At 45.2% G+C, this 16,731-nt stretch overlaps 1 protein-coding gene across 3 annotated transcripts in view; it reads left to right on the forward strand.

Annotated features, from left to right (window-relative positions):
* Positions 1-16,731, forward strand: part of RNF207 (ring finger protein 207) — a 1,212,833-nt gene that overhangs the window by 1,087,906 nt on the left and 108,196 nt on the right. For all 3 annotated transcript variants that reach the window (XM_069610286.1, XM_069610287.1, XM_069610288.1), the window contains 3 exons: positions 7,034-7,219; positions 8,981-9,032; positions 12,423-12,540. In XM_069610286.1, the coding sequence (XP_069466387.1) occupies positions 7,034-7,219; positions 8,981-9,032; positions 12,423-12,540 (356 nt within the window). The remainder of the gene's footprint in view (positions 1-7,033; positions 7,220-8,980; positions 9,033-12,422; positions 12,541-16,731) is intronic.

The following is a 16,731-nucleotide window of genomic DNA, read 5'->3' on the forward strand; positions in this document are numbered from 1 at the left end:
GAAAGTATGTGGAAGAATTTAACATCCCCTTATGTATCCCATACGTTCTGTAGACATGATCCAGTAGTCGGTACGTGAGGACATATCATGTACCAAAGAATAATATGAGCATATCTTTTTACCAGGGCACGTATAGTATCTATGGTTGCCCCAATTGCTGGCAAAAGACTCATGCAATCTCTTAGTAGCATGTGTTTCTTGCAAAAGTACGATCCTTATTTATTGCCTCTCAATATTAGAAAGGAACTTATGTGCCTTGACTAGGTTGTTTAATCCCTTTATGCTCCAACTCGTTATTGCAATCCCATTCATTTATGAGTGTATGGTAGCTCCCATCTCTGCCTATGAGCCTGTGGAATGTGGAACAATCCTGCAAACAAAAATGTAAATGGCTCATCTCAATAGTTCAGTCTCGTTATTCGTGGAACAAGCATTTTGTAACACCCCCCTCTCAACCCTAAGTCTCCCGTCTCCCTCACTACACTCCCAACACACGTGATCTTACCCCAAAACATAACCCAATCACAACCAAAGAACTATGCACCCTCGCAAACAAGGGGGCACTAGCTAAAGCCCGCATAGGCACCTCATTATATTGGGTTCTGTTTGTGCAAAAACTGCAGCATAGTTGTCTACATTTCAATATTGTAAATGTAATTTACAATGCATAGTCTGAAAGGAAATGGAGACACCATGATAACAAATTTTTAAGTCACTTATCAGGCAACAGAATGTTATTTTCAATGACCTTGATGGCCTCCTCCAGCACTATAAAGGAACATGCTTTCTCCTTATGCTGGAAACTTAGTTTTGCTCACAGAGTAGTTTCTTCACTCCCAGGAAGGTCATGTGCTCATTCTGGACCAGTGGGAAGAAATATGGGTATAGAAAAACCCAACTGGATCCATATCGTAGCTCCCCTTTCTCTCTAGTATTTTTCAAGAGCAGATCTCTATCTCTGTAAATCAGGATGCATGCAATAATAGGTCTTGGTGGAGGTCCAGGTTTAGGCTTGGGCATAATCACCCGATGTGCTTGATCCGCTGAAAAATTTCATAATAGACCAGGTGTGCCCAGGATCTTCTAAAAGAGTTCCCTAATGAAGCCCTCCATACTGCAGTGCCGATCATTCTGAGGCTCAACAACATTGTGCACATTATTGCACCTGCAGCATGATTCGAGGTCTTAAAATTTAGCCTGGACAGCCTTCAGGTCTTTACACAAAGTTGAAATGGTGGAGCGTAGCTCCGTGACTCCATCTTCAGCATGTAAAATCCATAACTCAGCATCCGTATGCAGGTACTTTCCCTCTCCAACTTCGATTTAAGGGAGCTTATACTGGAGCCAGTATCATCCAGCTTTGTGTTACAGAGGAAAACCCCTGCTGCATGGTGCAAGGGAGCTGTTCTATATTTGGGATTGAGGCCACCTTCAATGAGAAGCCCTCCTCTGAATCTTCAGACATGCGGGCAGATGTCAAAGCCTTCTTCATTTTCTTTGCAAATGTGTCTATATTACTCTGGCTCATTTCGGAATAAGGGGGGTTGTTGCACCAACTTCTTGTTGCTGTGTGACCTTATTTTATACGCCCTGTGTAGGCAGGTGTCGCAAAAGTGAGGGACAGAGGTCTAGACCCCATCTCTGAAATAAGGACAGTAGTTAGAACCCTCCACATAAACTTGCGCCATGGGCACTTTGCTATGAAAATTCACAGGATTTAGACATTATCCATTGATTAAACAACCTCTGTGTTGTACGTATTTGATTGTGGCGCAGGTTTATGTGGAGTGCTCTAACTACCGTCCTTCCTCTGGCTCATACCACCACTTTGGATCATGGTGAGGTAGCGTTCAATCTTGCACCGCAGCACGAGGCGCAAGCTTGACAGTCAAGGAAGTGCATCTTTGGCCAGCTAAATGCATAAGGGAGCTCTGACGATGATCAAAACTCGAACTAGCAATATTATTGGTGGCATTTTCCAGTTCCACACTATGATCGAAACTGGAGTATGAAGGGAGCAACTATTGAAATGGCATTAGAGCAAATGTGAATTAAGCCAGAAAGCACTAAAAAGCAATACAATATGATGGATGCACAGTTGAAAGCACACCTAATTTCGAATTGTGCCAGAAATCACTAAAAAGCAGTAAACAATGGTGGATACACAATTGGAAGCACACCTACATTTGAATTATGCCAGAAAGTACTAAACACCAATGCAAAATGGTGGATGCACTGTTGGAAGCACACCTAAATTCGAATTAAGACAGAAATCACTAAAAAGCACCACCAAATGGTGGATGCACAGTTGGAAGCACACCTAAATTCGAATTAAGCCAGAAAGCACTAAAAAGCAGTACAACATGGTGGATGCACAGTTAGAAGCACACCAGAGAATAGAAAAGAGTTTTACATGATTTGTGTACTTTATTTTTTAAGCAGGGCATTAGGAAAGCAGCAGAGAAGCAATCAGTATGAGGCCCATCAAGATGCAAAAAGTACAGATGGTGCAGATATTAGAGGTTAAGAATTAGGCAGGTAGGAATAGTAACAGGCAACAATTTGAGCAGTCATAGTGGCCAAGGAAGGTGGGAGGACCAATTCGATCCATAATGCTCACTAGGGCAATTTGAAGTCAAGGTCTGCTCGTGGTCATAGAGTGCAGGAGACCAAGTCTGTGTGAATCATTTGGGAGCATTGCAGACTAACTGTAGGGAGGGGTGCTCCCTCCAGCTCCAGACAGGGACCTTAGTATGGGCCTTGGAGGGGGCTGGCATTCGCCTGTCGGCTCCCTTGAGTGGGCAAATGAAATATGACATTGGCCCAATGAGTGACTTGGACGAAGGGCAGTACAGCACTGCGGTCCTCACTTCAGGTGACGGCCATCTTTGAAAAACATTTGGGCTAGGATTCAAACAGCTCAACTGTCATTTGCAAGGAATGCACACACTCTGGCACAAATGTGGCGGTGCCATGCTGCCGGGATGCACAAAACAGAGATCAGGCAATTACAAAGCATGCAGAGAGCTTGCAGCTCAATATCCGTACAGAATGCGAATCCCACCCAGCACAGAGTCCCCATCTAGGCTTTTATGAGTGAGAACTGCTCCAGCAGCCTCATGGCAAAGATAAGGCCACTGTTGTTTCCTGTGGGTCGGCACAGTGAATGTAGGGAGGGGAGGCCAGACAGGGGCCTTAGTGTGGGCCTTGGAGAGGGCCGGTGTTCTCCTGCCGGCTTCCTTGAGTGGGCAAATGAAATATGACGTTGGCCCAATCAGTGACTTCAATGAAGGACAGAGCAGCACTGCGGTCCTTGGTTCAGGCGACAGACATCTTTGAAACATGTTTGGGCCAGGAATCAAACAGCCCAACCGGCCTTTGCAAGGAATGCACACACTCTGGCTCAAATTTGGCAGTGAAATGCAGCCGCGATGCACAAAATAGAGATCAGGCAATTACAAACCATGCAGAGCACTTGCAGCTGCATATCAGTACAGAAAGCGCATCCCAGAACACAGTCCCCATCAGAGCTTACCTTGCGGCGTGTAGGTGTGAGAACTGCTCCAGAAGCCTCATGGCAGGGATTAGGCCACTGTTGTTTCCTCTGGGTCAGCACAGTGAATGGAGGGAGGAGAAGGCCAGACAAGGGCTTTAGTGTGGGCCTGTCACAGTCTCTGCTCTTCCTGCTACCTACAACCTCTCCTCTGCCGCCTACTTCTCCTTTCTTCAGCCACCTCTGAACTCACACTGCTTCCTCCTCCAAACACCCACATCTCTGTGTACCTTGCGCCTCTTTTTATATGTTTGTGTCCCCTCCCCTTGGTCCAGGCTTCTTTTGAAGTTGTGCTCAAGTATATGATTCTGTTTGCTAGTACATGATTAGCTGTCTCCTAATAGAGTCCATGATTCAGGTGTTTTAATTTTATTAATGCAGGCCTCCCACATCCACTGGATCAAACCTATACAAGGTTGGTCATCCATGTGCATGGCAGCTGCAAGCTGGATAAGCAGAGCGAGAACATTTTATTTGTTTGACTGCACATATTAATTACTCAAAACAAAGTTAATTAAATTGATTTAAAACTGGTTCAGGTAAGCAATGGGCCATCTGCGAAAGATCCTCTTAGCAACAACAACAGCAATATGTTTTGTACACACAGTAGATGAACCTCAGCACACTCTTAAGGTAATGCATACCAAGGTATTATTCAAATATTATTATTGAGGTTTGTCAAAAAGATAATTTAATACGTATGTATTTATTTTTCCACCTTTAAAGTAAACGTTCAACATTTCTCAGTAAGCTTTAAAATGAAACATTAATATTGTTTCACCATAAGTCCATGACACATGTTTTCATATTATGTACATTTAAGTAAAGATGGGTAGTCATGTGGCTAGTTAGCATGGGGTCGTCTTGTTCGTTACGTGGGAAAGAAGGGGAGAGAAAGAAACAGACGTTAAGTCAGTGAGGATGTCACAGATTTTAGAGATTTTTGCCGACAAGTAGCGAGCAAAGTCCTCAGCCATGTGTGAGAGAGAGAGGGAGGCAGAGAGAGAAAGAGTGAGTAAGCATGTTCTGTCATGGATAGCTCACAGGAGGATAAGAAAATCGAGGGGAGTTAAGTTTACAAAGGCTACTGGACTATTCGCCAGAATCAAGCAACTCCACCTCCTAAATGACTATCAGTAAAGGTTACACCCCAAGTGTAGCATCCAGACAGCCACCATTCATGTCCATGTCCTCCAAATCATAGATACGGGCCTTCACGACCTCCTTGATGTCTCACCTCCATTTGACACCGTCAACCACTGCATCCTTCTCTTCCTCCTTGCTGACAGGATAGGATTCTCTGGCACTTTCCTGAATTGGTTTACTTCCTACCTCTTAGGCAGACACCAGGCTGTTCAAATGAACGTGTTCCGTTCTCATCGACTCACCGACTCCAGGTCTCCTGCAGAGTTCCCCAAGGCTCCATCCTCTCACCAATCCTTTTCAACCTTTGCATGGAGCCTTTGGGCATTCTTCTCAAAGATCCCAAGATAGCCATTCACCAATACGCAGACGATACACATTTGTACATAACAGTAAATAATGCGCAGGACTTCATTTGTCTCTGTGATTACCTAGCCATCATCCAGTCCTGGATGTCGACTGCCTACCTCAAATTGAACCCATCCAATACTGATTCGTCCTCATCGGTGTGCCCGCTATAAAACAACTTGTCCAGCAATCGCTCAATGATATGCACTTAGAAGGATTTGATCCACAACTCTCAGACCCAGCAAACTCCGTAGGCTAGACAATTGACAGCAGCCTGCCCTTCCAGAAACACATAGCCAAGAAGCCCCAAATAGTCTGGCTCAGAATCTCTACCCTTCGAAAAATCAAACCCTCCATTCCGCCACAGGACTTCCGGACTCTGGTGCAGGTCCTTGTGGCCTTGCACATCGATGGGGGAAATGCACTCCTGACAGGGCTCCCAGCTACTGAGTTGGCTCCCCTAAAAGCAGTTCACCACGCTGCAACAGGTTTTATTGCAGTAGCACGGAAATTTGATCAAAATACCCCCATCCTATGTGAACTACATTGGCTTCAACTCCAAGCCAAGATATTGTCTACAAAGCAAAACCAAAAAAGTGATGGGTGCAAGGTTTTGAATTAATCTGAGTCACTGGCATTGCTCTGGGCAACCTACCACACCACTGTTTTTAGGCCATCTGTGCCATTGCAAAAGGGGTCTAGCCAAATACAAATCAGCCAGGTACTGCCACCAATGGGAGCAGTCCTGTCTGAACTGGTACGTCAGGTCCCCTCTGCACGGAAACACAAGCAACCCCAAAGCAGTCACGAGTAGCACACCGGCGTACCTGGCAGCCAAGCTCCACATATATGGTGGCACAGGCTACTCATGCAGCAAATCGGCCAACCGACTTGAATCACAACTCATCTGCAAAGAGAGGACCGGCAAACAATCCTTCTCTTGTTATGCATGCACCGACCCTATGGAACTCGATCCCGGTGGCAGCTCAGAATTCCCCAACAATTCTCCAATTTCACAAATCTCTCAAAACACAGCTCTTTCAGCAACACATCACCAAGGACTAATTCCAATGGATGCACATACCAATGCACAGACCTCACAGTACTGCGCTACTGTTAAAAGATGGCAGCCCAAATGCTGGCCCCACACGCTCCATTGCTCTCGAGTTCTGTCTGTCCTTTAAACAATAAAAATAAAAAAATTATAAAAAAGATGTCTGTAGAAGTGAGACTTCGCGGAAGAGCTCAAGTGAGGAGATTCCTTGCATTGTTGCAATAAATGTAGGATGCTGGTAAGCATATAAACATTCAGCTATTGGATCCTCAGAGGACCCCGCTACAGAAGAAAGTTAATTTATGAGGATGGGCTCTCTGAGGTCTTGAAAGTATAGAAAGGATATATGTCTTCACGGTCATTGTATTGATTGCATTGGCCCAATAAAAGATATCCTCATTGCCACAGATTATTTGAATGTTTGTTTGGTCATTCTGAAAACCCTGCTAGAGTCTTTCACTTTTCAGTGGGTTGATGAGGCAATGCATAGCCAGCAAGCAATTTGTGCGGGTGCGACCGGCGGGTTGCCACCAACCCCGTAACACTGAATCCGGCACCTGACTTCCCGGTGCCACCAGGATATTATAAGTCCCGGCGGGGCAGGAAGTCAGGTGCCGGATTTTGTAACTCCTCATTCCCATAGAGTCAAAAAGGATGCTATGGGAGAGGGGAGACGTAAGCGCTGGAATCTGCCTACCGGGTCTGCTGGGCGCAGCAGCGCCAGACCTGTCGAGCGCAGCGGCCCCGGCAGGCAGACTTGTATTGTAATGGTCCAGAAACAAGGGTGGCGGTAAGTTTACAAGCACCCTTGTTTCAGGACGGCCACACTTGTAATTAGGCCCAGACAGTCAAACTGAATGATCCTGAGCACCCACAAGCTTTGCAATTCTCCCAAAAACAAGGTCTGTTTACCATGTTGTGTGTTTTTCTTGCAGACCCTACAGATAGAGATTCAGAACCTAAAGGACCAGGTCCAGGAGCTGCACCGTGACTTGACCAAACACCATTCCCTCATCAAAACCGACATTATGAGCGAAATCTTGCAGAAGTCCCTGCAGGTGGATGTGCAGATCGCTTCCGAGTATTCATCAGTGGAAATGATGCGAACAGCCTTTGAAGAGGTAAAGACTCGCTGCATTGAACTCTAAACACACAGGCAAGTAATTAGAATGCCCTCGGAGCAAAGCAGACCACACACAGCCCAATGTAGATAAAGCTGGAGACCGAATGAAATATCCAGTAGGGGCCGCAGAATGTTGTGATGAGAACTCCTGATATGTCCAATATATTTAAAGTCTTAACCAGAGAAGGCGCTCTTTTAGAGGTGGTCGGTGTGCAATAAAATGGGTGGGCATAGGATTACCACACATTGTACCATGATCCTTTTACTAAATAAATGTGAAATGCAGTATAATTTGCATTACATTTGAACCTGCAATTTTTAACGAATTTTACCCATAAAGATGTGTGCATCTCTGCCGAACAGTATTGGCTGCATTCAGTCCGATGCACGGCTGACATTGTACATTTTATTTATCTAAACATGGTCTAATGTTTCTTGACTCAGAGGATGCAGATATTCATTCTGTGTTAAAGAAACATTTAGAGACATGACAACTATTACTGTGAACCCATTTTTAAATGCATTATCTATTTGGAATGTTTATGTATTTCAGGCCTACTCTTGTTCTGGTGTTACAAAGCCCAATCACCAGAACGCATTTTCTAAAACATTTTTAGGAAAGTTTTAGTCCTTACTTTAGGCACTGAAGATGGCATGTCCTAAAATGTTGCTGCTTGCATTGCTTCCCCAAAGCTTCATTAACTTACTTTGGGAAATGCAAGGAATTACAGCGATAGGGATTTCCAAGGATTCTAAAATGTGCAAACTGCTTTGCAATGTATGCCGCTCTTTGCTTCCTCCTGGTTTGCCCTAGTAGACAAGCAGAAGGGTGAGTGCTGCTTGAGCCCAACATCTTGATCAATATGAGCCCAACATCTTGATCAACACCTTTTGTGAAGGGGTGCACTGTACCACATAGAACCACACAGGAAAACATAGATCTTCAATGAAGAAAGGAATTATGAAAACATTCTCACAAAAGGAGTTGGACTAAGGAGTTTGGAAGGAGGTTTGGGAAAAACTTCTACAGGCCTGCATATATTGTGTAAAATGAGGGCCCTCTGTGAGTCCTTGGTGCACCATCAACCACAGAAAATGGGGGTGACAGTTTATCTCAGATGCTATGATGTGGGCACATCCAGTAGCTCATGAATCCACAACTTGCTACTTTCCAAATCTTATGGACTATTACTCCCCTTATTCCTCATCATTGACTAGGGTGGCTAGGGTTGATGGGAGTTGCAGTCCACAACTTGTGTAGAAACAAATGCCGTTGGCTCTTTCCGTAGCTGCACAGTGCTCTTCAGTTCATGAAGTTTTCCAGGACAGTACTTTCTGCACGGGAAGTCAGTTCTCGCACATGCTAGAGTGCAGCATGTGTGCAAGGTCTATGAGTCAGAACTTAAGTTGCTTGCCTCCTTTGAATCATGTTAAGTTATACACCTGCCTGTTTGGAATCAGATGGTGGACAACATACGTCTAATTGTCCTGATGACCTGGTCAGCATTGATCACCTATTAATTTGCCTTCTGACAGTTGGCTGCAACTGTCAGGCCCATCGACAGAGACTTTAGTGGTCCTTGTGGCTTGTAGTGGGATAACTCATAGACCTGTGTTTCATCAGCATGTGCCATCCAGGGGGGCAATAGAAGCTCTCCCAATGTGTGTACCTGCTAAATGGTGTGGATCCCTCAGCATTGAACTCTGTCTTCCACTACTTTATGCCAGTCATTGATTAGTGACTTGTTTTCGTTTCCAGATCTGGGAAGAAACATATCAAAGGGTGGCAAATGAACAGGAAATTTATGAAGGTATTGCCGTATGGTGTGCATTAATATCACATCTTTGCTTATATAGCCCTAGATGCGTTTTTACATGTTGTGGCTTTTATTAACATTTTTGGCTTGTGATATTTAGAAATACAACACCATAGCATGCCTCAATCCACTTTTCACAAAACGTGTATTTATGGTTAAAATACGTCAATGGGGTACATACGTATCTGCAGATATAACGGTGCATTAACAGCTGTGAATTTAGAGTGAAGGATGCCCCCCACCCCAGCGATGCACATGTGCAATCACAGATGAACCAAGCTCAGAGGAAATAGCTGTTATGATGCTTTACTGACATAGCATAATATAAAAGGAATACGTCCAATACATTCTGATAGCTTTAGGTGCAGGATACTGATATTCCAAATTTGTGAAAATGCTGCATCCCATATAATGATAATATATGGTGTGGACATGCACAGTCACATATCATGGTTGTAATACACCTCTAACAGTGTACTTAGCCTTTCTGAATCCCTATATTGTCGCATGAACCTATCAGGTTAACAAAGTCAACACAATCTGTGCAAAGAAGCAGTTTGCTCTGCATGTACTGTCTTACAGAACTTCAAAGAATTAACATGCTAACGGAATGATGTCTTCACACATAACTGATAGACTCTTCAAACCATTCTCTTCAATGTTAAAATAGCAACTCTGACTTTATTCATGACTGTATTTGACAGAAGCCCTTCTGGAAACTGTACTCTTGGAACCTTATCACTCTTTTATCACTGTGTACCAGAAATAACTGCACTGGACATTCTGTGTGAATAACCCAAAACATATGTACTTCATAAGGTGAAGAGAACGTTTTTTCTCTGATGCCAACGTTAAGGATCTGGTTAGCTTGATTTTATCAACAGTCCGCTGAGATATGAACACATGAGCACTATAACCATAATAAGCAGGGGAATCCCATGACACTTATACTTTCTACTTGAGTGATCAGCAGAATCAAAACGCTAGCTGCACAATAAAGAAGAGAGAATGCACTCTGTAACTATGGTCACCGGGGGCATTATCCGACGCCTTATTGCCCCCCAGGGTTGGGGCTTATTGCCTAACTAACACGCGTATTAGTTATCAAGGCTATACACCTAGATCATGACAATGAGAAAAGGCTATGAATGTATAGCCATGTAATACTTTTTTTATTTTTTTTAATTAATTTATTGTGCAATAGTCAATTTGACTTTTAACACATTTCGACGAGAAATAAAACAATATGCAAACCAACAAAAATTTACATACTCTAAATATAAAACAGCAAAACATCTTGAATAAAAAGACAAGACAAAAGAAAAATAAACAGGAATACAGATCACCATTAACAATTCAGTCTAAAACTAAATTCAGTTCCCTTAAACACCTTACAACCTCAATTGATAAGGGCGACTCATTTCCAGAAGATAGTCTTGCCCAAAACTCCTCGGAATTAATATAAGACTTATCATAAACAAATCTATTAAAGAGACCGGCCCTAATGTTCCAGGTCCCAGAGCAACTAGATAACAAATGCTTGGTAGTCTGGAGATCACTACTAGGGCACCTATCACAAATCGGTACAATCACGCCTTCCTTATCTCTAATAGCTAACAACTCTAAGGTAGGAATTAAATTTAAACGAAACCTCAAGAAAGTAGATCTAAACCGAGGATTTGGGTACTTCTTTAAGTAAGCCGGCACAGTTGAAAGGCGTTTATCTAATAGTGACAGGGAAGCTGATCTTTTTGTTTTTCGCATATCATTGATGGTGTCTATCCAATCGATCAATTTAATTTTTTCTTTCACTTTCAAAGGGTTCTGTAAGAGGATTTCTGCATCACAGTCACAGCCAGATAGGAGTTCTAAACATTTTTGCCCCAATCTACATAGGAAAACATTGTTCCCTAATTGGTACTCTATAGCAATTTCCTCAAATAAGGAATTCTTTGGAGGATCTAAGATTAGTCTGTACAGAGTCATCCACTTCCATTCAAGCCATGATCTAAGTGATGAAAGACCTAGTTCATAGCGCAAACTAACAATTGGAGTACAAACCGGCAGGCCTAAAGTACTTTTCCAAATCCTAGACTCTATTATATCCCGATCTATCTCCAAAGCCATGTAATACAGATCATGATGATGAAATCCACCACGCTTTGAACATTTGAATCAGCAAGACTAAGATTGATATATAATAATCAACAAATCATATGTGTATTTGTTCTCTGCCTAATGATAAATGTGCTGTGGCAAAGACTAATCCAAGTTTTCAATGTATTATAAAAGATTTCAGATAGGTCATTCACCATGAAGATAATTTGTGTCTGTAAAAGTAAACACACTCTATGGAAGTTGGATCAGCCATGAGGATTCATTCAAAGAGATAAGTCAACATGAAAAAGTAATAGCCTCTCAGGTACCAGTCTCACATGTATCCCTGCTGCTTTTGAGTTGTAATACTTCCACAGTGGTTTCAACAAGAGAAAGGGGGGCGAAAATAAGTGTCAAATGAATGAAACCAAGGGATGGTGTCTTCACTCGGCAGAGCATCTGCAGGCTTTGAAGCAGAATAATATTGGAGATCCGGCAATGGGTATGGCTCAAGTGAAAGGAAAATGATATTGGAAGACAGATTTATTATAGGGATACAGTAGCAGAATGAAATTCCTTTACCAGCCGCGTTTGGAATATAGTGCCGATCAGAACCTCACAACATTGCCAAGACCACGAGTGTTTAACATTTCTGTGAGTTGGAATGTCTGACAAGAGCTCTGAAGAAGGGTTCAGCCACCTGTTTACCTTAACATCAGGAAATGGGGATTAAATAACAACCAATAGTAGGTTTCTCTGTTGAGACAACTCCCCTGGACTGAAAAGCCAGAGGGAGAGCGAGGACCCAAGCACAGCAGTCAAGCAGTCCTGAATCAGCAGGACAAGCAACCTTGAATGCATGAAGCATCATTTACCCTCTTCCAGCATAACATTTCCGCTCTGATAAGTGTGTTGTTATCCTAGTGCCAATAGCCTAGGTTCAAGTAAATCAAGGAAAACATATTTATGCTTCAGTTGTCATGTGATAATAGCCTTTTGGACTCTGTGGGATCATGTCCACAAATGAGACAATGGACACCACTTCCTCTATAATGGTAGGACTGTATGTATTTACTACAAAGACTATGAATCATAAACTACCCTCATATCTAGAAGGAAGAATGATCACAGAATGACCCAACCACCAAAAACAATTTGAATCTTACTGTCCTGCAAGCAAACAAAAACATTCACCCACACTGACCCATAAATAGTTAGTCCCATATTATAAAAAAAAAATAAGTAGTGAATAGACCTTGACTAATCATGCTTCCTTCTTGTATGCAGCACAGCTACATGATCTTCAACAGCTGAAACAGGAGAACAGCTACCTGACGACCATTACCAAACAGATTGCACCCTACGTTCGGTCAATTGCCAAGGTCAAGGAGCGTCTCGAACCAAGGTATAAAAACACCAAGTGTCATTAAAGAAAATGTACAGGGCTCTGCTTTGCATGCGTGTCTTTAGCACTGTGGGCAAATGGGGTCATTTGTAAAGAATGTCATGTTTAATGTTGATTCTTCAGTGATGGCCTCTTTTCTGCAGCATGGGGTCTGGCATGGATTCACATGCTCATGAGTATTCCCTGCAGTTAGGCTGAGAATCCCCGGTAAAGAAAAAAGCAGTTTTGCTTGAGATTCAAAACTGCATTTCCCCTCTAAACCAATCAATGTCCTTTGGGTCATACTGCGCCCATCCAATGACAGTCATCTCTCTAATCTCCACCCCTTCACATTTTTCCCCCACGTTTCAGTGTTGGGAGTCCTCTCTTCTTTATTTTAGAGCCTTTTTGATATTTCAAGTATTTTCAACAAAATATAGTGTTTTTTGGACCAATTTTTGTTCCTTCGTTCGACTGTAGGTCGCCTACCGGTAGCAGGGATCCCTTGTCGGTGAAGGACAACTTTCATCGTGGATCTTCTCTGCGAAAAAGGGATCTCCATGGGGTGAACCCAAATCGCCATCTAGCCCAAGAAGGTGCCTCGAACTGGATCCGTTGCCGACTGTTCCCTCCATCCTTCAGCCAGCAGCCAGGGACATGTCATTGAACATCCTCACGACTCTGCACACGCTGCTTTCAGAGATACAGCAGAGGCTGCCTGCTACACCTATGACAGCTCCAGCTCACAGTCCGGCTTGGCCTCAGAGGACCCGTCCAAGCAAAAATGTAACTCTAAGGATCCACCTGGCTAAGGCGTCAAAGACACCCCCACCGCCTCCGCATAGGGACTTGACCCCTCTAAGGGGGAACCCCCACACATGGTCAAAGATACTGATACGGACATTACAGCAACTCATTCCAATGAGTCCGAGGTCTATGTGGCAGCAGACGGAGAGCCACTGGATGCCGACGAGCCCACCAGAGCTTCACCGCCAAATGAGGTTGGCTCCTTTAACACCATGCTTTCGAGGGCCTCTATACTTTTCAATTTGGTGCCAGAGGAGACAAAGAAATAGGGGTTCTTCTTCCAACTTCGAGAGTCCAGACGTAAAACTGTCATGTCCATTCCTCTACTGGATGATGTCTGGATGAAGGTTTGGCCCCACTGAAGACGCAAAGTACTGCGCCTCCCAAATGGGATAGGCTGGAAAAGAAATACATGGTTCTGGACTCTGCCCCAAGGTGTTTGAGGTCACAGTCCTCCCCTGACTACGTGGTCTCTGTCGCCACGAGGAAGCTCTCTGTGAATCTATCGTCTTTGGCCATGGTGTCCCCTTTTCCTAGAGTGGAAAAAACTGGATGTGAGGGGTAAGCGCAACATTTATACCACTGCCTGCACCATCAATTCCACCAATGCCCTGCCCATCTTGTCTCGCTATGACAAGGAGCTGTGGTACAAGCTTGACCCTATTTGGGACTTCCGGCTGGATGACAAGAAGATCGAGGCCCTGGCCCTGTTCCAGGTAATGAGCTGGCATTTGACCATGCCATCACGGTTGCTTTGGTCATCTCGGACACTGGGTTCCGACAGATGGGCAACAGAGTGTCCCTTTGACGACAGGGTTAACTTCAGGGCGTATGTGCAGTCCAAGGTGTTAGACATGCCCTTTGATGGGGACAACCTTTTTGGCAAGACCGTGGATGAATCTCTCCAAACAATTAAAATGGACACAGAGACAGCACGTTCACTGGGGACATTACAGAAACGAAGGTCATGCTTCATTTGGTCCTCAAGAGGGAATTCTGGCAGGTCTTCCAAGGGGTATGGCAACCCTATTGTCAGCCCTTCTCTTCCATGACTCAGGAGGCCTACAGAGGCCGGTCACAGGCCTACGGCAGCGGAGGACAGAGTTGTCGCCGCACTCAGGCCAGGATGCAGATGCTCAAGCAGGCCTGAACCGGCCGTGGATCTGGGCCACCACTTGCACACCCCAGGGGAGGCCACCTGGTGAATTTTGTCAAAGTGTGGAAGACCATCACCGCTGCCAAATGGGTGCTGGATGTTCTTCATCAGGGTCACACATTGGCATTCCAACACAGGTGCCCACAAATTCCTCCTGTGGCTCGTCAAGAGTTACATATGGCACAGTTGCTGTGAGTGGTTCAGGCCATGTTAATAAAAGGGTCAATAGATCCCATCTCCAAACGCCCCTGGGGCTCTGAAGTGTACTCCAGATACTTTCTGGTACGGAAGAAGCCAGGAGGGTAGCAGCCAATCCGAGGCTTAAGGTGCCTCAACAAGTTCTTAAAATCCCAAAAGTTCAGGATGGTCACGTTGTAGAGCACCCACCTCAATAAGATTGCATGCCTGGTGACCCCCTCAGAGGAGAGGGTGCCAGCCAGCCTGGGAAAGGTGCAGCGCCTGTCATCAGTGCAGAACACAACAGTGCAAGCCATCAAGATGTTGTTAGGTATGATGTCATCCTGCATTCACCTCGTCCCATTCTGCAGGCTCCAGATGAGACCCCTTCAAGAGTTCCTGGATGTACAGTGGCTGCAAATCATGGGCACATGGACAGACAAGATCGTCCTCAACCAAGAGTTCTGGCAAGCTCTACGATGGTGGGGAATGCACCTACATCTCACGCTAGGAGCTGTGGGTGGTGAGAATCTTCACGGACAACACCACCACCATGTTCTACATCTGGAAGCAGGGCAGGACACACTGGACGCCGCTCTCACTGGAAGCCCAGACCCTGTGGCGCTGGGCCAATCTTCAGGGCATGTTCCTCGTCCCCTTTCTACCGTCAGGCATCAAGAATGCCATCGCAGACTGGCTCAGTAGAGAGCAGCATGCTGCCGTGAATGGGAGCTACGTCAGGATCACATGTCTCTTCTCTTCCGCAAGTGGGGTATGCCACAGATTGACCTCTTCACGACGGCAACCAACTCCAAGTGCCCGAGGTTTGCAGCAGGTTCCCTCAGCCGAGGAGCCTTGGGGTTGCCTTCTCGTTCCTGTGGGAAGGTCTCTTCCTGCACGCTTTTCTCCTGATCCCACTCCTTCTATGAGCGGCGAATGCATTCAAACAGTGTCCTTGCAGGATGATACACATCTGTCGTGATTATCAGGGTTGGTTGAACTATCCCCTCCTTCCTCCTCACCTGAATCGACTGTGGACTTTTCTTGTAGTTCCGACCTTCTTCCAGGACGTCGTTGGGTCTGCGCTTTATCAGTCTTCCTTGCTTCCTTCTTTTGCCGTAAGTAGGGGCAAGCTCCCTGGGATGCCACACTGTCGGGTAACTAAAGAACACGAACAGCGGGGACTCCCGGGAGCCGGCACCTGAACAGGGAAAAAGCCCAAAAGGGCAGAAAAAACCCTGCAGCAAGTGTTCCGATGAAAGAGTCAGTGGCAATGAGAAGTCCAGGCGAACGATCCTTCAGTGTAGAACAGAACCATAGAAGGGATCGGAGAACATCTGTGATAAGGGCACCAGAAGTAGCCTGAGTGGCTCACAGATAGCTCCAGGAGGAATGGAACCTCTAGCGCTCCGGCTTATATGAATGTAGAAGCATGGGCGAGGGAAGACAAGCCGAAGGGCAGAGAGGAAAGGGAAAGAGAGGGAGAGAGACCAGTACGAGCTGTACCGAAGGGAACAGCCCGAGAGAGCACAAAAAGGAGGACGAGACACGGGAAGCAACACAGGAGAGAACACACGTAGGAGGGATACACTAAGCGTTACCTTCGAGGCGGAGAAACACAGTGAAGGTGCAACGCGAAGAACGCCACAGTGAGCCGGCCGTAAGTAACGCCGGCGGCTTTCTTGGAAAAACACTAGAGCGGTGCTCTCAGACGGCCGTAAGACGTGGTGGAACAAATTAATGGCGTCTCCATAGAGAAAAGAAACACCGCCCGACTGAAGTCATGACAGTATGCCCCCTTCTACATGGGGGGCCCCCAGGCTTGCCTGGATACAGTCTGTGAAACTTTCTAATGAGTCGAGGGGCGTGAATGTGTCTCACAGGCTCCCATGTCCGTTCTTCGATGGGATAACCCTTCCAGTGAACCAAATATTGTAGACTACCGTGATGGTAACGGGAATCCACCAGATGTGAAACCTCATATTCAGCTGGACCAGACTGTACATCAGCAGAATGCCTCTTGGATCGTCTCTTGTATGGATCCGGAAGGTATGGCTTCAAAAGGGAGGTAT

This window comes from Ambystoma mexicanum, chromosome 8 (assembly GCF_040938575.1).
Source record: "Ambystoma mexicanum isolate Mex_15411 chromosome 8, UKY_AmexF1_1, whole genome shotgun sequence".
Classification (NCBI taxonomy): Eukaryota; Metazoa; Chordata; class Amphibia; order Caudata; family Ambystomatidae; genus Ambystoma; species Ambystoma mexicanum.